The sequence below is a fragment of the Hordeum vulgare genome, chromosome 4H, assembly GCF_904849725.1.
Source record: "Hordeum vulgare subsp. vulgare chromosome 4H, MorexV3_pseudomolecules_assembly, whole genome shotgun sequence".
NCBI classification, from domain to species: domain Eukaryota; kingdom Viridiplantae; phylum Streptophyta; class Magnoliopsida; order Poales; family Poaceae; genus Hordeum; species Hordeum vulgare.
This window is the reverse complement of record NC_058521.1, coordinates 435,619,353-435,642,868: the sequence shown is the minus strand read 5'-3', so window position 1 is coordinate 435,642,868 and position 23,516 is coordinate 435,619,353. Positions and strand designations below refer to the sequence as shown.

Below are 23,516 nucleotides of genomic sequence, written 5' to 3'. Positions count from 1 at the left end.
AAGCGAATCAAAATCTTGTCAACATAGTGGGATTGCAGAAGTGTAATCCCACCCTCATCATCTCTCAATAGCTTGATGTTCAAGATAACATCAGCCACCCCAAGGTCCTTCATCTCAAAGTTTTGAGACAGAAAGGACTTAACCTCCTCAATTACTTTGAGGTTGGTTCCAAATATCAGTATGTCATCAACATACAAGCACAATATAACTCCTTCGCCCCCACCATGGCGATAGTATACACATTTGTCAGCTTCATTAACAACGAAGCCAACAGATGTCAGAGTTGTATTAAACTTCTCATGCCATTGCTTAGGTGCTTGTCTCAGACCATATAAAGATTTCAGCAACTTACACACCTTTCCTTCCTGACCTTCTATCACAAAGCCATCTGGCTGTTGCATATAAATTTCCTCATTTAGCTCTCCATTCAGGAAAGCCGTCTTAACGTCCATTTGATGAACGAGAAGACCATGAGAGGCCGCCAATGAGAGTAGTACTCTAATGGTGGTCAGTCTAGCCACAGGTGAATAAGTATCGAAGAAATCTTCCTCTTCTTTCTGGGCATAGCCCTTGGCCACAAGCCTAGCCTTGTACTTTTCAATTGTACCGTCGGGCCTAAGCTTCTTTTTGAACACCCACTTGCATCCCAATGGTTTGCAACCATAGGGACGATCAGTGATTTCCCATGTCCCAACAGCTGGCGGTGCTCCGGGCGCGGAAGGGAGTCGTGGTGCATGGCCTCCGCCTGCTCAAGACCCTGGGACGCAGCGGGCGCAGCGACCGGCTGCGCTTCGGTGAGCGCGAGTTCTCCATCGACGAGACGCCTGCGTTCCGGTTCCGCGCCCCCTCCGCGCGCGTGCTCCGCTTCATCCCCTGCGTCGCCCCCGCCGTCCCGGACACCCCCGACGACTACAGTGGCGACCGCTACTTTTTCTGCGACCCCCGCGAGAGGGACGCGGGCAGCGTCGGGGACTGCCACGGCGCCGGGCCGAGCGAGTACGGCGTCGAGAACCTCGACGATTGCGTGGAGGAGGAGCTGCTCCAGCGGGCAGTGATGGGAGCGAGCTACGCCAACTTCGGCGCCGCGGAACAAGAGGACTGCGAGGACGCCGGGGTGGATGGGAAGGCGGAGGAGTTCATCGCCAACTTCTACTCGCAGATGAGGCTGCAGCGGCAGATCTCCTGGCTCCAGTACAACGAGATGATGCATAAGAGCATCTGCTAGACAAGGCGTGTTTTATCTTTTTTTCCACTTCAAACCTCCTCTATTCATTTACAAGCATAGGAATTACGGCCATTGGGGCCGGATCTAGCCAAGTATTAGGAGGAAGCAAGTTAATTATCCTTGCGCACTAAATAGCCAAAAAATATCTTTGAGGGACCTAACAAAGAAAATAGTACCTCCGTCCGGAAATACTTGTCCTAGAGATAAATGTATCTAGACTTATTTTAATTGTAAATACATTTATTATATGCATTTTAAGACAAGTATTTTCGGACAGAGGGAGTATCATTTTAAGGGTAATTTTTTGGAGTAATGCTACATATATTATCGTTCTGCTTGGTATCCCGTTAAAGACAAAGACAACTCAAATTAGTCCATTACCTTTTGATAAGAAAGGACATGACATTTGTTTTGGCTCCCATGAACATATGCTTCCGGATGAACGGTATTGTGAGATAAAATGTTTAAAAGAAGTTCTAATTTCGTTGTAAATGATTGTATTAGTATCGCGAACATGCATGACAAATTTCACGCGATAAGGAGCAACGGTATTTCTTCAATAAGAAAATAAATTTGGAGTGACATTTTGGATAACTTTCAACGTTTAATTTTTTTTCACAAGCTAAAATGTTTAATTTTTTGCCCTAAATTAATAGATAGCATTTGAATGTGTCTAACTACACAAATAAATTTTATCTTTATTTTTTTTTTGGCTCCGGAAGCATATGCTCTAAGGAGCCGAATTGACTTTCTCAGAAATGATGATCATGTATCAGAAAATCTTTGTCCATCAAACACGATGTACACCTGTACGGCAAGCTGGGATGGCCCATCTTTTTTTCCATCCAGATCATCTGATGTGTTCACATGCCTCTTTCACGGGAATCCCCTATTTGCCGCTTTTTGCGGTAAATAGTCGAGCAACGCACACGACCTGGTGGCTTCAACGGCGAAGGATTCTATTGGACTGGCCCATTTATTCAATGATCTCGGTTTTGAGAATCTTTTCCAGCAGGGTTTTTCCGGTTTTAGGAAACTTCTAGAAGGTTTCTAAATCTTTATTTTTTATGTTTCATTTTTGTAATTTTCTGTTTCTGTATTAAAAATGTTTTGGATTTTCAAAAGATGTTTTGGATTTTCAAAACATGTTCTTCAAATACGAAAAATATTACTAAATTTCAAAATATGTTCTTACCCTTAAAAAGGTTTCAAACTCAAAAACTTTCACTTTTTAAAACTTCTTTCGTAAATTTGGAAAAAATCGTTCTTCAAATTCGAAAAATGTTGTTGCTTTTTAAAAAAATGTTCTGGATTTTCCAAAAAATGTTCTGGACTTTCAAAAAATGCTTGAGTCTTCCAAAAAATGATATGGTTTGTAAATTAGAAAAATGTTTGAAAATTGTTCTTGCTTTGGAAATTTATTCTTGATTAAAACAAATTTTAAAAATAGTTCGGGCTTCCAAATTTATTTACGATTTTACAAAATTGTTGTTGTTTTAAAAAGAAATTCAAGATTCAATTTTTTTATGATTTCAAATTTGATATCCATTTTAAAAAATGTGCAAAATTGTTTAAGTTTCCAAATTTGTTTGGGTTTTCAAAATTATTCTCCATTTCAAATTTTGTTCTCAAGATTTCAAAAATGTTCGGGCTTTCAAAAATTTTGCGCTTCCAAATTTGCTCACGATTTTATGAAATTATTCTCGGTTCCGAAATTTGTTCTCAAAATTCAAAAAATGTTAGTGCTTCAAAATTTGTTTGCGGTTTTAAATTTGTTTGGGTTTTCAAAAATTGTTCTCTTTTTCAAAAATTTCTTCTCAAGATTCAAAAATTGTTCATACTTTAAAAAATTGTTCGTGCTTTCGTATTTCCTCACGATTTCTCAAAATCGTTCTCAGTGTCAAAATTTGTTCTCAAAATTCAAAAACTGTTAGTGCTTTCAAAATTTGTTCGTGCTTTCAAATATGTTTGGGTTTTTTCCAAATTGATCTCCTTTTCAAAATATAGTTCTTAAGATTCAAAAAATATTCGTGCTTTGAAAAATTGTTCGCGTTCCCAAATTTATTCACAACTTTTCATAAATTATTCTTCAAATTAATGTTTTCGCTTCATATACAAAAACAAAAGGAAAAACGAACGAAAAATAGGAAATAAACAGCAAATGTTCTGGATTGTCAAAAAATGTTCTTCAAATTCGCAAAATGTTCCTTCTTTTTTAAAAACATGATCTAGATTTTCATATAATGTTCTAGATTTTCATATAATGTTCTAGATTTTCACAAACTGTTCTTCAAATTTCAAAAATGTTTTTTGTTTTTATAAAAATGTTCTGGATTTGCAATAATTGTTCTGGACATTTTAAAATGTTTTTCAAAAAATATTCTCATTTTCGAAATTTCTTCTCAAGATTCTAAACTTTTTTGTGCTTTTCAAAAATTGTTCATGATTGCAAATTTGTTCGGGGCTTTCAAATTTGTTCAAAAGATTCGAAAAATGTTGTTTTAAAAAAAAACTTGTTTGCGGTCGAAACTTTGTTCAGGATTTTTCAAAATTGTTCTTCTTTTTCAAAATTTGTTCTCAACATTCAGAAAATTATTGCGCTTTCAAATATTTTCTCTGATTTAAAGAAAACATTCATGTTTTCAAAAATGATTGAGAAATTCAACGTTTGTTCATTTTGATAAAAAAAAAGGAAAACGGGAAGAAAAACGAGCCAAAGAAAAGAAAAAAGAAATAAGCAGAAAAGGAAAAAAGAAACAGAAAAAAGGAAGTTATCTGATTTTTCTAGAGAAAAAAGGTGTTGGGCCGGCCTAGTCAAGCGCCCCCTAATGCGTGGGAGTGACCCCCCCTGCCGCAGAGAAAAAAAGGGAACCCCTAGTCAGCGCCTTCAGCGCCGGTGAAGCGAACCGGCGCTCGCAGCAGCATACTATTGGGCCGGCCCATGAACGCTTAGCACACTGAAGTAACACATCATGAAATCTATAAAAAAAAGACGCCTACGGGGATCAAACTCACGCCACATCACTGCCGGAAGGGTTACGATACCACTGCAACATCTAATTGCTCGTGAGTTGTTCTAGCGCGCATTCGTTATGAACACTAGTGGCCGCACTATTTGAATGGAGCTCACATATTCCAAAAAATGTGTATGAAATAAAAAAACTTCACTAACTTGAGAAAAATGTTCAGGACTTTAGGAGAAATAGTTAGTTTAAAATCTTTCATCAATTTTGAAAAATTACACTGAGTTCGAAAAAAGTTCATCAATTTTGAAAAAACAATGCAAATTCAAAAATGTTCATCAATTTTGAAAGTTGTTCATCAAATTTGACAAGAGTTCGGAGGATTTTCAAAAAGTTCATCGATTTTAAAACTAGTTCATTCAGCGGATTTTAAAAAGTTCATCGATTTATAAATAGTTCATCAAATCTGAAAAAAGTTCATCGATTTGAAAAAAGTTCAGTGGATTTTAAAAAAGATCATCATTTTTTCTAAAAAGTTCATCGAATTTTCAGAAAAGAAATCATTGGATCTGGAAAAAGTTCAATGGATTTTTTAAAAAATCAACATTTTTCTAGAAAGTTCATCGAATTTTCAAAAAAAATCATTGGAATTGAAAAAGGTTCACTGAATTTTGAAAAAGTTCATCAAGTTTGAAAAAATTTCACCATTTTGAAAGAAAATCACAAATTTAAGGAAAAAAATCATCAATTTTGAAAAAAAATTCATCGATTTATTAAAAAAAGTTCATTGGATTTGAAAACAAGGTTTATCAAACTTTAAAAAAATCACTAAATTCGGAAAGAGTTCATCAAATTTGAAAACAAAGTTTATCAAATTTTAAAAAATTCACTAAATTCAGAAAAAGTTCATCAATTTTAAAAAATTATGGACGGATTGAAAAAATAAATGACTGAGTAAGAAGGGAAATTAAAAAGAAAAGAAAACAAAAACAAAAAAACAGAAAAAAGGGAAAACCGAAAATGAAAAAAGAAGAAACGAAAGAATTGATGATAACGAAAAGAATGACGTATATAATAATATATGTATCCGTGTGTTTGTGTGTGTGGGGGGGGGGGGGGGTTACCACTGATAAGCCCCGGAGAGGTGAAAATCGAAGAAACCGACGCTTGCAGCGTTAAATAGGATTAGCCAGAAAAAAAGGAGTTCCCTCTTTCACGTTCTTCAATTCTTTCCTTTTTTCCTTTTTCCTATTTTTCCTTTTTCTTTCTCTTTTTCCTTTTTTCTGGTTTCTCAAATTGTTTTGATCGGTTTTATTTTATTTTTCCTGTTCTTGGTTGTTTTTCTTTTCTTTTGCAATGTGCAAACTTTTTCAAATTATTTCTAAATCAAATATTTTGTATAATAATGATCTTTTTTCAAAGTTCATCTACTTTATTCAAAATCAATGTACTTTTTTACCCTAATTCGATGAACCTTTTTCAAAGTCGATGGACTTTTTTTTCAAAATCGAAAAACTTTTTCCAAAATCAACAACTTTTCCAAAGTCCATGTTTTTTCAATTCGTGGTATTTTAAATTTGAAACATTTTGCAAATCCGTTTTTTTCAAATCCATGAACTTTTCCACAAAGATGAACCTTTTTTAAAAGTCAATGGTTAACTTGCCGTTCAGGTCAATCATGAAGAAGATTTTTTTTGTTGAACCACGAAGAAATGATCGGGCGTATGCTCTTGATGAGCAACAACTAATCGCTCGTTTTGTTGGATGGACCCATGAGAGGTGGTGTGCGAGGGATGTGTTCACTAACTAGCGCAGCAAGCGAGGACTTGGCCCATCAAAGGTTGCGTGCAAGCGTTGCGCCCGCTAACTAGTATATCAAGCAGTGACTAGGTGCTCCTGTTGTATAGGAAGTAGTCACACATACTGTCACACACACCCCTTCATCCTAGGTTTGGATCATTTCTTTTTCTTTTATTAATCATTTAAAAAAGGTACATACTGTAGAATTCAAACGATGTAGTTCTTAGATTACTTTTACCCATTATAACCGATTAGGACAACTCAGTGTTTCTAATTACTATGTTTACTTTATTTGTGCATCTAGACCATGTTCTAGTGTTGGACATTCGAACATCCTCCGTTGAACATGGTCTAATGTTGGACATTCTTAAAATGATTCCAAATTTTGCAACCATGAGGGCATTCCCATGGTAGGTATCTATGTCAGGTTTGATCGATTTCCGACACCATATACAAGTTGTGACACATCTAGTCATTTATCGGCCTTTTTTGACTCACAAAACTCCAGCAAATGCAGAAATTATCAAAACAAAAACAACTTGGCATGGTGACTTTAATTGGTCATCCATGGCTCTGATGACAAAATCAGGATCATTTCAAGGATGCAAGAAAATAATGTCCTCTCAAACTTCTGACGTACCCGAACACCCTACGTTGAACGTGATCTATTTTTGGATATGCTTGAAATGACTCCAACTTTTTTAAGGAGGTGAGCATACCCATGGATGGAATCCATGCCAAGTTTGAATGATTTTCTATGTCCTATTCGTATGATGTCATGTCATCATGGTGACCGCACTCGTCCACGTCGTCATAACGAACCTTTTCAAAAAACTGCACTAAATTTGGTGTGGCGCGAAAATCTAGGCGTAAACCCAGCCACAAATTTCCTGCAACCGTTCCGTTTCGATCCCTCCCCATTCTCCTTTATTCTTTCTCCACGTTCTTCCCCATTGCTGCGCGCCAAAACTTTGAAAACAACGACCGGACCTTTCCAAACGCGATGCGTGTGTACTTGATCTTCCTCGCCTTCGCCGGGGTGTACACGACCGCCATTTTTCTCCTTCAACAGAACCGGGTACACGTTCTTCCTTATGAGGGCATGTAGATTCATTATAAGGTTCGACCGGTGTTCATACTATGTGTTGGGAAACGTCGCATGGGAAACAAAAAGTTCCTACGCGCACGAAGACCTATCATGGTGATGTCCATCTACGAGAGGAGATTTGGATCTATGTACCCTTGTAGATCGCATAACACGAAGCGTTAAGAAACGCAATTGATGTAGTGTAACGTCCTCACGTTCGTCGATCCGCCCCATGAACCGTCCCACGATCTATCCCGCGATCCGTCCCACGATCCGCTCCGATCTAGTGCCGAACGGACGGCACCTCCGCGTTCAGCACACGTACAGCTCGACGATGATCTCGACCTTCTTGATCCAGCAAGCAAGACGGAGAAGTAGATGAGTTCTCCAGCAGCGTGACAGTGCTCCGGTGGTGGTGAAGGATCTACTCCTGCAGGGCTCCGCCCGAGCTCCGCAGAAATACGATCTAGAGGTAAAACTATGGTGTCTAGATCTGACTTGCACGTGGCAAAAGTTGTCTCAAATCAGCCCTAAATCACCACTATATATAGGACGGAGGGGGAGGATACTTTCCTTGAGGGCCAAGCCCTCAAGGGTGCGCCGGCTAGGGAGGAGGAGGAGTCCTACTCCAATCCTATTCTAACTAGGATTGGAAAGTGGAGTCCTTCTCTTCCTTCCCACCTTTCCTTTTTTTTCTTTAGTTTTTCTCTTCCTAGCGCATAGGCCCTCTTGGGCTGTCCCACCAGCCCACTAAGGGCTGATGCGCCAACCATAGGTCCTTTGGGCTTCCCCCGGGAGGGTTGCTCCCCTCCCGGTGAACTTCCGGAACCCATTCGTCACTCCCGGTACATTTCCGGTAATGCCCGAAAACTTTTCGGTAACCAAATGAAGTCATCCTATATATCAATCTTCGTCTCCGGACCATTCCGGAAACTCTCGTGACGTCTGTGATCTCATCCGGGACTCTCTACAACAATTGTTAACCACACATATAACTCAACTATACTAAAACATCGCCGAACCTTAAGTGTGCAGACCCTGCGGGTTCGAGAACTATGTAGACATGCCCCGAGGTACTCCTCGGTCAATATCCAATAGCGGAACCTGGATGCCCATATTGGATCCTACATATTCTCCGAAGATCTTATCGGTTGAACCTCAGTGTCAAGAATTCATATAATCGTGTATGTCATTCCCTTTGTCCTTCGGTATGTTACTTGCCCGAGGTTCGACCGTCGGTATCCGCATATCTATTTCAATTTCGTTAGTGGCAAGTCTCTTTACTCGTTCCATAATACAAGATCCAGTGACTTACACTTAGTCACATTGCTTGCAAGGCTTGTGTGTGATGTTGTATTACCGAGTGGGCCCCAAAATACCTCTCCTTCACACGGAGTGACAAATCCCAGTCTTGATCCATACTAACTCAACGGACACCTTCGGAGATACCTGTAGAACACCTTTATAGTCACCCAGTTACGTTGTGACGTTTGATGCACACAAGGTATTCCTCCGGTGCGAGTGAGTTATATGATCTCATGGTCATAGGAACAAATACTTGACACGCAGAAAACTATAGCAATAAAACGACATGATCAATATGCTACGTTCATAGTTTGGGTCTAGTCCATCACATGATTCTCCTAATGATTGATCGAGTTATCAAGCAACAACATTTGCACATAGTCAGAAAACCTTGACTATCATTGATCAACTGGCTAGCTAACTAGAGGCTTGCTAGGGACATTGTTTTGTCTATGTATCCACACATGTATCTATGTTTTTATTCAATACAATTATAGCATGAATAATAAATGATTATCTTTAAACATGAATTATAATAATAACTATTTATCATTGCCTCTAGGACATATTTCCAACAATCTCCCACTTGCACTAGAGTCAAATAATCTAGTCCTCGCATCTCCATGCAATTTACATTGTAATAAATCGAACACCCATACAGTTTTGGTGTTGATCATGTTTTGCCCGTGGAAGAGGTTTAGTCAGCGGTTCTGCTACATTCAGATCCGTGTGCACTTTGCAAATATTCACGTCCTCTCCTTCGACGTAGTCACGGATGAGGTTGAAACGTCGTTTGATTTGTGTGGTCTTCTTGTGAAACCTTGGTTCCTTTGCTAAGGCAATGGCACCAGTGTTGTCACATAACAGAGTCAATGGATCTAGTGCGCTTGGCACAACTCCAAGATCTGTCATGAACTTCTTCATCCAGACACCCTCCTTTGCGGCCTCCGAGGCAGCCATGTACTCCGCTTCACATGTAGAATCTGCTACGACGCTCTGCTTGGAACTGCACTAGCTTACCGCACCCCCATTAAGAATAAATATGTATCCGGTTTGTGACTTAGAGTCATGCAGATCGGTGTCAAAACTTGCATTGACGTAACCTTTTACGATGAGCCCTTTGTCACCTCGATACACGAGAAACATTTCGTTAGTCCTTTTCAGGTACTTCAGAATATTCTTGACCGTCGTCGAGTGATCCACTCCTGGATTACTCTGAAACCTGCCTGCCATACTTATGGCCAAGCTAACGTCTGGTCTAGTGCAGAGCATTGCATACATGATAGAACCTACGGCTGAAGCATAGGGGACGGAACTCATTTGTTCTCTATTTTCCGTAGTTGCTGGGCACTGAGTCTTGCTCGATTTTATACCTTGTAATACTGGCAAGAACCCTTTCTTGGACTGATCCATTTTGAACTTCTTCAAAACTTTATCAAGGTATGTGCTTCGTGAAAGTCCTATCAGACGTTTCGATATATCCCTATAGATCCTAATGCCTAGAATGTAAGCAGCTTCTCCTAGGTCCTTCATAGAGAAACTTTTATTCAAGTAATCCTTTATGTTCTCCAAAAGCTCCACGTTGTTTCCAATCAGCAATATGTCATCCACATATAATATAAGAAACGCCACAGAGCTCCCACTCACTTTCTTGTAAATACAAGATTCTCCAACCACTTGTATAAACCCAAATGCTTTGATCACCTCATCAAAGCGCTTATTCCAAATTCGAGATGCTTGCACCAGTCCATAAATGGATCGCTGGAGCTTGCATACTTCGTTAGCATTCTTTGGATCAACAAAACCTTCAGGTTGCATCATATACAACTCTTCCTTAAGAGAACTGTTAAGGAACGCCGTTTTGACATCCATCTGCCAGATTTCATAATCGTAAAAGGCAATTATTGCTAACATGATTCGGACGGACTTAAGCATCACTGCCGGTGAGAAAGTCTCATCGTAGTCAAGTCCTTGAACTTGTGAAAAACCCTTCGCCGCAAGTCGAGCTTTATAAACAGTCACATTACCGTCTGCGTCTGTCTTCTTCTTACAGATCCATTTGTTCTGAATAGCCTTGCGGCCTTCAGGTAGTACTTCCAAAGTTCACACTTTGTTCTCGTACATGGATCCTATCTCGGACTTCATGGCTCCAACCATTTGTTGGGATCCGGGCCCACCATTGTTTCTTCATAATTCACAGGTTCATTGTTGTCTAACAACATTATCGTTAAGACAGGATTACCGTACCACTCACGAGCAGTACGTGATGTTGTCGACCTGCGAGGTCCGATAGCAACTTGATCCGAAGTTTCATGATCGTCATCATCAACTTGCTCCTCAACCGGCGCTGCAGCAACAGGGGTTTCCCCTTGCTCTGCGCCACCATCTAGAGGGATTAGAGGTTCGACAACCTCATCAAGTTCTATCTTCCTCCCACTCAATTCTTTCGAGAGAAACTCCTTCTCAAGAAAAGCTCTATTTTTAGCAAGAAACACTTTGGCCTCGGATTTGAGATAGAAGGTATACCCAACTGTCTCTTTTGGGTAACCTATAAAGACACACTTTTCCGCTTTGGGTTCCAGCTTTTCAGGCTGAAGCTTTTTGACATAAGCATCACATCCCCAAACTTTAAGAAACGACAACTTTGGTCTTTTGCCATACCACAGTTCGTATGGTGTCGTCTCAATGGATTTTGATGGTGCCCTATTTAAAGTGAATGCATGTGTCTCTAATGCATAACCCCAAAAATATAACGGAAAATCGGTAAGAGACATCATAGATCGCACCATCTCTAATAAAGTACGATTACAACGTTCAGACACACCATTACGATGTGGTGTTCCAGGTGGTGTCAACTGTGAAACAATTCCACATTGTCTTAAGTGAGCACCAAACTCGAAACTCAGATATTCACCCCCACGATCAGATCGTAGGAACTTGATCTTCTGGTTACGATGATTTTCAACTTCACTCTAAAATTGCTTGAACTTTTCAAACATTTCAGACTTGTGCTTCATCCAGTAGACATAACCATATCTAGTCAAATCGTCAGTGAAGGTGAGAAAATAACGATATCCGCCGCGCGCCTCCACACTCATCGGACTGCACACATCGGTATGTATGATTTCCAACAAGTCACTTGCACGCTCCATTGTTCCGGAGAACAGAGTCTTAGTCATCTTGCCCATGAGGCATGGTTCGCACGTGTCAAGTGACTCCAAAAGTCCATCGCTATGGAGTTTCTTCATGCGCTTTACACCAATATGACCTAAGCGGCTGTGCCACAAAAACATGGCGCTATCATTGTTAACTCTAACTCTTTTGGTCTCAATGTTATGTATATGTGTATTATCGCTATCAAGATTCAATATGAACAATCCTCACACATTGGGTGCACGACCATAAAAGATATTACTCATAGAAATAGAACAACCATTATTCTCTGACTTAAACAAGTAACCATCTCGCAATAAACAAGATCCAGATATAATGTTCATGCTTAACGCAGACACTAAATAACATTTATTTAAGTTCACAACTAATCCTGATGGTAACTGAAGTGAAACTGTGCCGATGACGATTGCATGAACCTTGGAACCATTTCCCACATGCATCATCCCTTCATCCTTCGTTAGTCTTCGCTTATTCCGTAGTTCCTGCTTCGAGTTGCAAATATGAGCAATAGAACCGGTATCGAATACCCAGGCACTACTACGAGAGCTGGTTAAGTACACATCAATAACATGTATATCGAATATACCTGATTTTTCCTGGGTCGCCTTCTTATCAGCGAGATACTTGGGGCAGTTGCGCTTCCAGTGACCCATACCCTTGCAATAATAACACTCCTTTTCAGGCTTAGGTCCAGGCTTGGGTTTCTTCGTTGGATTGGCAACATGCTTGCCGCTCTTCTTTGAATTACCCTTCTTTCCTTTGCCGTTTCTCTTGAAACTAGTGGCTTTATTCACCATCAACACTTGATTCTTTTTTGGAGTTCTGACTCCGCGACTTTCAGCATCGCGAATAACTCGCCGGGTGAATTTTTCATCCCTTGCATGTTATAGTTCAACACAAAGCTCTTATAGCTTGGTGGCAGTGATTGAAGAATTATGTCAGTGATAGCCTCTTGTGGGAGTTCAATCACCAGCTCAGCTAGACGGTTTGAGTACCCAGACATTTTGAGCACATGTTCACCGACAGACGAATTCTCCTCCATCTTGCAAGCATAGAATTTATCGGAGGTCTCATACCTCTCGATCCGGGCGTTCTTCTGAAAGATAGACTTCAACTACTGGAACATCTCAAATGCTCCATGGCGCTCAAAGCAACGTTGAAGCCTCGTCTCTAAGCCATACAAGACTGCACATTGAACTACCGAGTAGTCCTCCTTGCGTGCTAACCAAGCGTTCTTAGCATCTTGGTCAGTCGCGGTGGGTGGCTCATTTCCTAGCGCAACATTAAGCACATAATCCTTCTTCCCAGCTTGCAGGAGCAACTTAAGATTACGAGCCCAGTCTGCAAAGTTGCTTCCATCATCTTTCAACTTAGCTTTCTCTAGGAACGTATTAAAATTCAGGGTGACTGTCGCGTGAGCCATTGATCTACAACACAAATATTTCCAAAGTGGACTTAGACTATGTTCAAGATAATTAGAGTTCAACTAATCAAATTACTTGCTAAACTCCCACTCAAAAAGTACATCTCTCTAGTCATTTGAGTGGTACATGATCCAAATTCACTAGCTCAAGTCCGATCATCACGTGAGTTGAGGATAGTTTCAGTGGTAAGCATCTCTATGCTAATCATATCAACTATACGATTCATGCTCGACCTTTCGGTCTCATGTGTTCCGAGGCTAGGTCTGCACATGCTAGGCTCATCAAGCTTAGCCCGAGTGTTCCGCGTGTGCAACTATTTTGCACCCGTTGTATGTGAACGTTGAGTCTATCACACCCGATCATCACGTGGTGTCTCGAAATGACGAACTGTAGGAAGGGTGCACAGTTGGGGAGAACACAATTTCGTCTTGAAATTTTAGTGAGAGATCACCTCATAATGCTACCTCGTTCTATGCAAAATAAGGTGCATAAAAGGATTAACATCACATGCAATTCATAAGTGACATGATATGGCCATCATCATGTGCTTCTTGATCTCCATCACCAAAGCACCGACGCGATCTTCTTGTCACCGGCGCTACACCATGATCTCCATCATCATGAGCTCCATCAACGTGTTGCCATCGGGGTTGTCGTGCTACTTATGCTATTACTACTAAAGCTATGTCCTAGCAATATAGTAAACGCATCTGCAAACACAAACATTAGTTTAAAGACAACCGTATGGCTCCTGCCGCTTGCCATACCATCGACGTGCAAGGTGATATTAACTATTACAACATGATCATCTCATAGATCCAATATATCACATCACGTCATTGGACATATGATATCACAAGCATACCCTGCAAAAACAAGTTAGACGTCCTCTAATTGTTGTTGCATGTTTTACATGGCTGTTATGGGTATCTAGTAGATCGCATCTTGCTTACGCAAACACCACAACGGAGATGTGCAAATTGCTATTTAACCTCTCCAAGGACCGCCTCGGTCAAAACCAATCCAACTAAAGTTTAAGAAACCGACACCTCCCAGTCATCTTTACGCAACGAGGTTGCATGTCAAGCGATGAAACCAATCTTTGTAAGCGTATGAATAATGTCGGTCCGGGCCGCTTCAATCCAACAATACCGCCAAATCATGAAAAGACTAAGGAGGCCAGCAAATCGAACATCACCATCCACAAAACCCTTTGTGTTCTACTCGATATTACATCTATGCATGAACCTAGCTCATGATGCCACTGTTGGGAAACGACGTATGGGAAACAAAAAATTTCCTACGCGCACGAAGACCTATCATGGTGATGTCCATCTACGAGAGGAGATTTGGATCTACGTACCCTTGTAGATCGCACAGAGGAAGCGTTAAGAAACGCGGTTGATGTAGTGGAACGTCCTCACATCCCTCGATCCGCCCCACGAACCGTCCCGCAATCCGTCCCACGATCTGCTCCAATCTAGTGTCGAACGGATGGCACCTCCGCGTTCAGCACACGTACAGCTCGACGATGATCTCGGCCTGCTTGATCCAGCAAGCAAGACGGAGAAGTAGATGAGTTCTCCGACAGCATGACGATGCTCCGGTGGTGGTGAAAGATCTACTCCTGTAGGGCTCCGCCCGAGCTCCGCAGAAATACGATCTAGAGGTAAAACTATGGTGTCTAGATCTGAGTTGCACGTGGCAAAAGTTGTCTCAAATCAGACCTAAATCACCACTATATATAGGAGGGAGGGGGAGGAGACTTGCCTTGAGGTCCAAGCCCTCAAGGGTGCGCCAGCTAGGGAGGAGGAGGACTCCTACTCCAATCCTAGTCCAACTAGGATTGGAAAGTGGAGTCCTTCTCTTCCTTCCCACCTTTCCTTTTTTTTCTTTGGTTTTTCTCTTCCTGGCACATAGGCCCTCTTGGGCTGTCCCGCCATCCCACTAAGGGCCGGTGTGCCACCCATAGGTCCTTTGGGCTTCCCCCGGGAGGGTTGCTCCCCTCCCGGTGAACTTCCGGAACCCATTCATCACTCCCGGTACATTTCCGGTAATGCCCCAAAACTTTTTGGTAACCAAATGAAGTCATCCTATATATCAATCTTCGTCTCTGGACCATTCCGGAAACCCTCATGACGTACGTGATCTTATCCGGGACTCCGAACAACATTCGGTAACCACACATATAACTCAACTATACTAAAACATCACCGAACCTTAAGTGTGCACACCGTGCGGGTTCGAGAACTATGTAGACATGCCCCGAGGTACTCCTCGGTCAATATCCAATAGCGGGACATGGATGCCCATATTGGATCCTACATATTCTCCGAAGATCTTATCGGTTGAACCTCAGTGTCAAGGATTCATATAATCCTGTATATTTGATCGTCCTTCGGTATGTTACTTGCCCGAGATTCGATCGTCGGTATCCGCATACCTATTTCAATTTTGTTACCGACAAGTCTCTTTACTCGTTCCGTAATACAAGATCTCGTGACTTACACTTAGTCACATTGCTTGCAAGGCTTGTGTGTGATGTTGTATTACCGAGTGGGCCCCGAGATACCTCTCCGTCACACAGAGTGCCAAATCCCAGTCTTGATCCATACTAACTCAACGGACACCTTCGGAGATACCTGTAGAACACCTTTATAGTCACCCAGTTATGTTGTGACGTTTGATGCACACAAGGTATTCCTCCGGTGCCTGTGAGTTATATGATCTCATGGTCATAGGAACAAATACTTGACACGCAGAAAACTATAGCAATAAAACGACACGATCAATATGCTACGTTCATAGTTTGGGTCTAGTCCATCACATGATTCTCCTAATGATGTGATCCAGTTATCAAGCAACAACAGTTGCACATAGTCAGAAAACCTTTACTATCATTGATCAACTAGCTAGCCAACTAGAGGCTTGCTAGGCACATTGTTTTGTCTATGTATCCACACATGTATCTATGTTTTCATTCAATACAATTATAGCATGGATAATAAACGATTATATTTAAACAAGAAATATAATAATAACTATTTATCATTGCCTCTAGGGCATATTTGCAACACTATGTTCATTAAGTCAACAAAGAAACGCTCCGCATATCCACAAGCTTTTCACCCTTTGTGCATCCACAAGTTTGTTGCGGCCCCCACTTGGCACCTTCTGCGCCTAGATTTAATTTGAGATTTATTTTAGAACATCGTGTGCAAATGTCTTGAACTTTGGTCATACCGTCGGGTTGGAAATATGCCCTAGAGGCAATAATAAATTAGTTATTATTATATTTCCTTGTTCAGGATAATCATTTATTATCCATGCTAGAATTGTACTGATTGGAAACTCAAATGCATGTGTGGGTACATAGACAATACGCTGTCCCTAGTGAGCCTCTAAGGACTAGCTCGTTGATCAAAGGTGGTCAACGTTTCTTAGCCATAGACATGAGTTGTCATTTGATAACGGGATCACATCATTAGTAGAATGATGTGATGGACAAGACCCAAACTATGAACATAGCATATGGTCGTGTCAGTTTATTTCTACTTCTTTCTGCATGTCAAGAATCTGTTTCTATGACCATGAGATCATGCAACTCCCGGGCACTGGAGGAATGCCTTTTGTGTATCAAACGTCACAACGTAACTGGGTGACTATAAAGATGCTCTGCAGGTATCTCTGGAAGTGTCTGTTGGGTTGGCGTGAATCGAGAATGGGATTTTGTCACTCCGTATGACGGAGAGGTATCGCTAGGGCCCACTCGGTAATACAACATCACAATGAGCTTGCAAGCAATGTGACTAAAGAGTTAGTCACGGGATTTTGTATTACAGAACGCGTAAAGAGACTTGCCGGTAATGAGATTGAACTAGGTATAGAGATACCGACGATCGAATCTCGGACAAGTGACATACGATGGACAAAGAGAATAGTGTACGTGATTAACTGAATCCTTGACATAGAGGCTCAACCGATAAAGATCTTCGTAGAAAATGTAGGAGCCAATATGAACATCCAGGACCCGCTATTGGTTATTTACCAGAGAGTGTCTCGGTCGTGTCTGCATAGTTCTCGAACCTGCAGGGTGTGCACACTTAAGGTTCGGTGACGTTTTGGTATAGTTGAGTTATGTATATTGGTGACCGAACGTTGTTCGGAGTCTCGAATGAGACCCCGTACGTCGCGAGGAGTTCCGAAATGGTCCGAAGACGGAGATTAATATATAGGAAGAGGGTATTTGGGCTCCAGAAAAATTTGGGCATTTCCGGTAGTGTACCGGGAGTGACGAATGGGTTCCGGGGGTTCACCGGGAGGGGCCAACCACCCGGGGGGGCACATAGGCCTAAGAGGTGGTGCACTGATACGTCTCCAATGTATCTATAATTTTTGAAGGTTTCATGCTATTATCTTGTCAAACTTTGGATCTTTTGTATGCCTTTTATATCTTTTTTGCGAGTAACTTATTAACTCAGTGCCAAGTGCCAGTTCCTGTTTTTCCATGTTTTTGACCCCTTTCAGAGGAGGATTTTAAACGGAGTCCAAACGGAACCAAACTTCCAAAAAGATTTTTTCCGAAACAGAAGAAGATCGGGAAGCCTGAGAATCAGGGCAGGGGGCCACCACGGACCCCACAAGCCCCCTAGCCGCGGCCAGGGGGGCCCGCGCCTCCCAGGCTTGTGGGCTCCCTGGGCCACCTCTGCCCTAGATCTTTCACCTATATATTCCCTAAAATCCCAGAAAAAATCAGGAGATCATCGAAAGTACTTTTCCGCCGCCGCAAGCTTCTGTCTCCGCAAGATCCCATCTGGGGCACGTTCTGGTGCCCTGCTGGAGGGGGATTCGGATACGGAGGGCTTCTTCATCAACACCATGACCTCTCCGATGATGCGTGAGTAGTTCACCATAGACCTACGGGTCCATAGCTAGTAGCTAGATGGCTTCTTCTCTCTCTTGGATCTTCAATTCAAAGTTCTCCATGATCATCATGCATATCTATCCAATGTAATCTTCTTTTGCGGTGTGTTTGTCGAGATCCGATGAATTGTGGATTTATGATCAGATTATCTACGAATCTTATTTGAGTTTCTTCTGATCTCTTATATGCATGATTTCATATCCTTGTAATTCTCTTCGAGTTGTGGGTTTTGTTTGGCCACCTTGATCTATGATTCTTGCAATGGGAGAAGTGCTTGGTTTTGGGTTCATACCGTGCGGTGACCTCACCCAGCAACAGAAGGGGTAGCGAGGCACGCATCATGTTGTTGCCATCAAGGGTAAAAAGATGGGGTTTTCATCATTGGTTTGAGTTTATCCCTCTACATCATGTCATCTTGCTTAAGGCGTTACTCTGTTTGTCATGAACTCAATACTCTAGATGCATGCTGGATAGCGGTCGATGTCTGGAGTAATAGTAGTAGATGCAGAAAGTATCGGTCTACTTGTCTCGGACGTGATGCCTATATGTATGATCATTGCCTTAGATATCGTTATGACTTTGCGCGGTTCTATCAATTGCTCGACAGTAATTTGTTCACCCACCGTAATATTTGCTATTTTGAGAGAAGCCTCTAGTGAACACTATGGCCCGCAGGTCTACTCCACACCATATTTTCAGCCTTACTCTTTTTCTTCGTTGCACTTTCTGCCTTCAGATCTCACTTTGCAATCAATCTTGAAGGGATTGACAACCCCTTTATAGCGTTGGGTGCAAGCTCTTTTGTGTTTGCGAGGTACTCTGGACTGGATGAGATTCTCCTATTCGATTGATACCTTGGTTCTCAAACTCAGGGAAATACTTACTACTCCTGTGCTGCATCACCCATTCCTCTTCAAGGGAAAAACCAACGCAAGCAAGTCTCCTTCAACGTGTCAAATTCTGGCGCTGTTGTTTGAGAAGTAGCAGAAGGATTTCTGGCGTCGTTGCCGGGGAGGATCAAGTCAAGAACTCATCCAAGTAAGTATCGCAAACTCATCTCTTGCATTTACTTTTTTGCCTCTCGTTTTCCTCTCCCCCACTTCTGAAAAACAAAAATTTACAAAAAAATCTTTGCCTTTTTCGTTTGCCTTTTCGATCGCCCTTTTCTCTCGCTGGTTTTCTGTTCGTTTGTGTGGGATAGTCTACCTATCCTCATGGCTAGATCCACCACTTCGAACGATTCTCCCGAGAACGAAGTTCTCAATTTCAAGCAAATTGAGGAAGAAAACTTAAAGGACGCTTGGTATAGCATTTGCAATGCTCAGAGTAGATCTACTCATAAGAAATCCACTACCGTCCTGCTTCGCAGTTTTTACGTGGGTATTTCTCCTTGGAATAGGTATATTCTTGACACCATCGTGGGCGTAAATTTCTTGGGTAGCCATACCCTCGATTCTTAAGGAGCTGTAATAAATTTGGTAGGCTCACCCCCACTCATGGTTAATGGAACTACCTTAACTCTGGAACATGTGATGCGTAGGTTGGACGTCATTGAAAATAAAGTTGCTATGCTCGAACTTATTGAGAATTTGGATAAAAAGATCCACAATCAAATCACTCAGTATGGATACAAGGTGGGAATGGTTTTGAAAAATTTAAAGGAGAAGGAACCCATAGTTAACGAAAAACTAGGTCATGATTCCGCTAGGATTGACAAACTAGAGGACGTTATAACCAACTTGGGTTCCGCTTTTGCCGCCGTGCAGAATACTCCAAATTTTTCCCACAATAAGGTCACCAAGTCTGTTTTTTTCCTAAAAATAGTGGTGAATCATCTAGTAAGAAAGATGAAGACCTTAAGATGATAAGTGATCACGCTACTTATGGTTTGAGCACCAAAGACGACGATACGTGATTCTATCGCCTTATGCCTAGCTAAGGGCGTTAAACAATAGCGCTTGTTGGGAGGAAACCCAATGAATTTATTTCTTTTTCTTTCTGTTTTGTTACGTCCACACCATCATAATTCTGTTATGATTGTGTCTTTTGTGTTTATTTTTGTGTTTGAGCCAAGCAAAACCTTTATGACCAGTCTTGGTGATGGTTGTTCGATCCTGCTAGAAAAAGACAGAAACTTTTCGCTCACGAGATGGTTTTTCATTTTTATTCACAAATAAATTTTGAGTTGATTCTTTTTTATTCTGGTTAATATGCCTTTTTCCCAAGAAATTGCAATTTTTCAGAATTGTTGAGGTACCAGAAGTATACGAACTATACAGATTGCTACAGTCTGGTCTGTTTTTGACAGATTCTGTTTTTGTTGAGTTGGTTGCTTGTTTTGATGGAACTATGGATAGTATCGGGGGTACTAGCCATGGAAAAGTGATAATAAAGTAATCTAACACCAATATAAAAAGGAATCAAGATTGCTACAGTACCTAAATTGGTGGTAGTTTGTTTTCTTGTGCTAATGTTATCACGAGTTTCTGTTTAAGTTTTGTGTTGTGAAGTTTTTAAGTTTTGGGTGATGTTCTCATGGACAAAGAGATAAGGAGTGGAAAGAGGTCAAGCTTGGGGATGCCCAAGGCATCCCAAGCCAAATTCAAGGACACCAAAAAGCCTAAGCTTGGGGATGCCCCGGGAAGGCATCCCCTCTTTCGTCTTCAATACATCGGTAACATTACTTGGAGCTATATTTTTATTCACCACATGATATGTGTTTTGCTAGGAGCGTCTTGTATCATAGGAGTCTTTTTATTTTTGTTGTGTCACAATCATCCTTGCTGCAGACCTTTAGAGAGGGACATGCACTCATCGTGATTTTGCTAGAATGCTCATAGTGCTTCACTTATATCTTTTGAGCTAGATAATTTTGCTCTATGTGCTTCACTTAGATCTTTTAGAGCACGGCGGTGCATGACTTGGTAGTTGGCTTATGCTATGAAAGTAGTCCCAAAGGTGACAGTACCCAAATAGGATACAAAAACCTCCATGTTCATATGCATTGAGTAGAAAGAGAAGTCTTGATTCCTCTCAATTAGTTTTGAGACGTGGATTTGGTAATATTAAGAGTTATGTTAGTAGGGTGTCGTGAATCTAGAAATACTTGTGTTGAAGTTAGTGATTCCGTAGCATGCACGTATGGTGAATCGCTATGTTAGGAAGTCGGAGAATAATTGATCTATTGATTGCCATCCTTTGTGTTGAGGTCGGGATCGCGTGATGGTTAACACCTACCAACCCTTCCCCTAGGAGTATGCATTTAGCACTTTGTTCGATTACTAATAAAAACTTTTGCAACAAGTATGTGAGTTCTTCATGACTAATGTGAGTCCATGGTATAGATGCACTTTCACCTTCCACCATTGCTAACCTCTCTAGTGCCGCGCAATTCTCGCCGGTACACAAACCCACCATATGCCTTCCTCAAAACAGCCACAATACCTACCTACTATGGCATTTTCATAGCCATTCCGAGATATATTGCCATGCAACTCCCACCGTTCCGTCTCATGACTTGTGCCGTCACTCTCATATTGCCATTGCATGATCGTAAGATAGCTAGCGAGATGTTTTAACGTCATACGCCGAGCTAGATGGTTGCACATCCCGGTACACTGCCGGAGGCATTTCCTATAGAGTCATTTCTAAGCTTTGAGCTGCGAGTAAATAAAAGTGTGATGATCATCATTACTAGAGCATTGTCCCATTTGAGGAAAAAAAAAAGAGGCCAAAGAACCCAAATAAAAAAAGAAAAAAGAGAGGCCCAAGAGCCCATAAAAAAATAAAAAAAAGAGAGAAAAAGAGAGAAGGGACAATGCTACTATCTTTTTCCACACTTGTGCTTCATAATAGCACCATGTTCTTCATGATTGAGAGCCTCTCGTTTCGTCATCACCATATGCTAGTGGGAATCTTCATTATATAACTTGGCTTGTATATTCCAATGATGGGCTTCCTCAAAATTGCCCTAGGTCTTCGTGAGCAAGCAAGTTGGATGCACACCCACTAGTTATCCTTTTGAGCTTTCACATACTTATAGCTCTAGTGCATCATTTGTATTGCAATCCCTACTCATTCACATTTATATATATTAACGGGCATCTCCATAGCCCTTTGATACGCCGAGTCAATGTGACCATCTCCTCCTTTTCGTCTCACAACCACCACCACACTCTATTCCACCTATAGTGCTATATCCATGGCTCACGCTCATGTATTGCGTGATAGTTATAAAAAGTTTTGAGAAAGTAAAAGTGTGAAAACAATTACTTGGCCAATACCGGGGTTGTGCATGATTTACATTAGTTGTGTGAGGATGATGGAGCATAGCCATACTATATGATTTTGTAGGGATAACTTTCTTTGGCCTTGTTATTTTGAAAGTTCATGATCACCTTGCTAGTTTGCTTGAAGTATTATTGTTTTCATGTCAATAGCAAAGTATTGTTTTGAATCTTACGGATCTGAACATTCAGGTCACATGAAAGAAGTTACAAAGGACAACTATGCTAGGTAGCATTCCACATCAAAAATTCAGTCTTTATCACTTCCCTACTCGAGGACGAGCAGGAGTTATGCTTGGGGATGCTTGATACGTCTCCAACGTATCTATAATTTTTGATGGTTTCATGCTATTATCTTGTCAAACTTTGGATGTTTTGTATGCCTTTTATATCTTTTTTGGGACTAACTTATTAACTCAGTGCCAAGTGCCAATTCCTGTTTTTTCTATGTTTTTGACCCCTTTCACAGGAGGATTTCAAACGGAGTCCAAACGGAACGAAACTTCCAAAAAGATTTTTTCCGAAACATAAGAAGATCGGGAAGCCTGAGAATCAGGGCAGCGGGCCACCAGGGACCCCACAAGCTCCTTAGCCGCGGCCAGGGGGGCCGCCCCTCCTAAGCTTGTGGGCTCCCTGGGCCACCTGTGCCCTAGGTCTTTCGCCTATATATTCCCTAAAATCCCAGAAAAATCAGGAGATCATCGAAAGTACTTTTCCGCCGTCGCAAGCTTCTGTCTCCACAAGATCCCATCTGGGGCACGTTCTGGTGCCCTGCCGGAGGGGGGATTCGGATATGGAGGGCTTCTTCATCAACACCATGACCTCTCCGATGATGCGTGAGTAGTTCACCATAGACTTACGGGTCCATAGCTAGTAGCTAGATGGCTTCTTCTCTCTCTTGGATCTTCAATACAAAGTTCTCCATGATCTTCATGGAGATCTATCCGATGCAATCTTCTTTTGCGGTGTGTTTATCGAGATCCGACGAATTGTGGATTTATGTGCAGATTATCTATGAATCTTATTTGAGTTTCTTCTGATCTCTTATATGCATGATTTCATATCCTTGTAGTTCTCTTCGAGTTGTGGGTTTTGTTTGGCCAGCTTGATCTATGATTCTTGCAATGGGAGAAGTGCTTGGTTTTGGGTTCATACAGTGCGGTGACCTCACCCAGTGACAGAAGGGGTAGCGAGGCACGCATCATGTTGTTGCCATCAAGGGTAAAAAGATGGGGTTTTCTATCATTGGTTTGAGTTTATCCCTCTACATCATGTCATCTTGCTTAAGGCGTTACTCTGTTCGTCATGAACTCAATACACTAGATGCA

General features: G+C 41.4%; 1 protein-coding gene across 1 annotated transcript; it reads left to right on the top strand.

Moving 5' to 3' along the window:
* Positions 1 to 685: 685 nt before the first annotated feature.
* On the top strand, positions 686 to 1,477 carry LOC123450590. Its single transcript, XM_045127760.1, has one exon. It carries the CDS (start codon positions 686 to 688, stop codon positions 1,223 to 1,225), a length of 540 nt encoding a protein of 179 aa, XP_044983695.1. The 3' UTR covers positions 1,226 to 1,477.
* Positions 1,478 to 23,516: the final 22,039 nt, after the last annotated feature.

What these genes read in the sequence shown, in the direction of transcription:
- LOC123450590 (XM_045127760.1), top strand. Translation starts at nt 686, where the DNA reads ATGTCCCAACAGCTGGCGGTGCTCCGGGCGCGGAAGGGAGTCGTGGTG.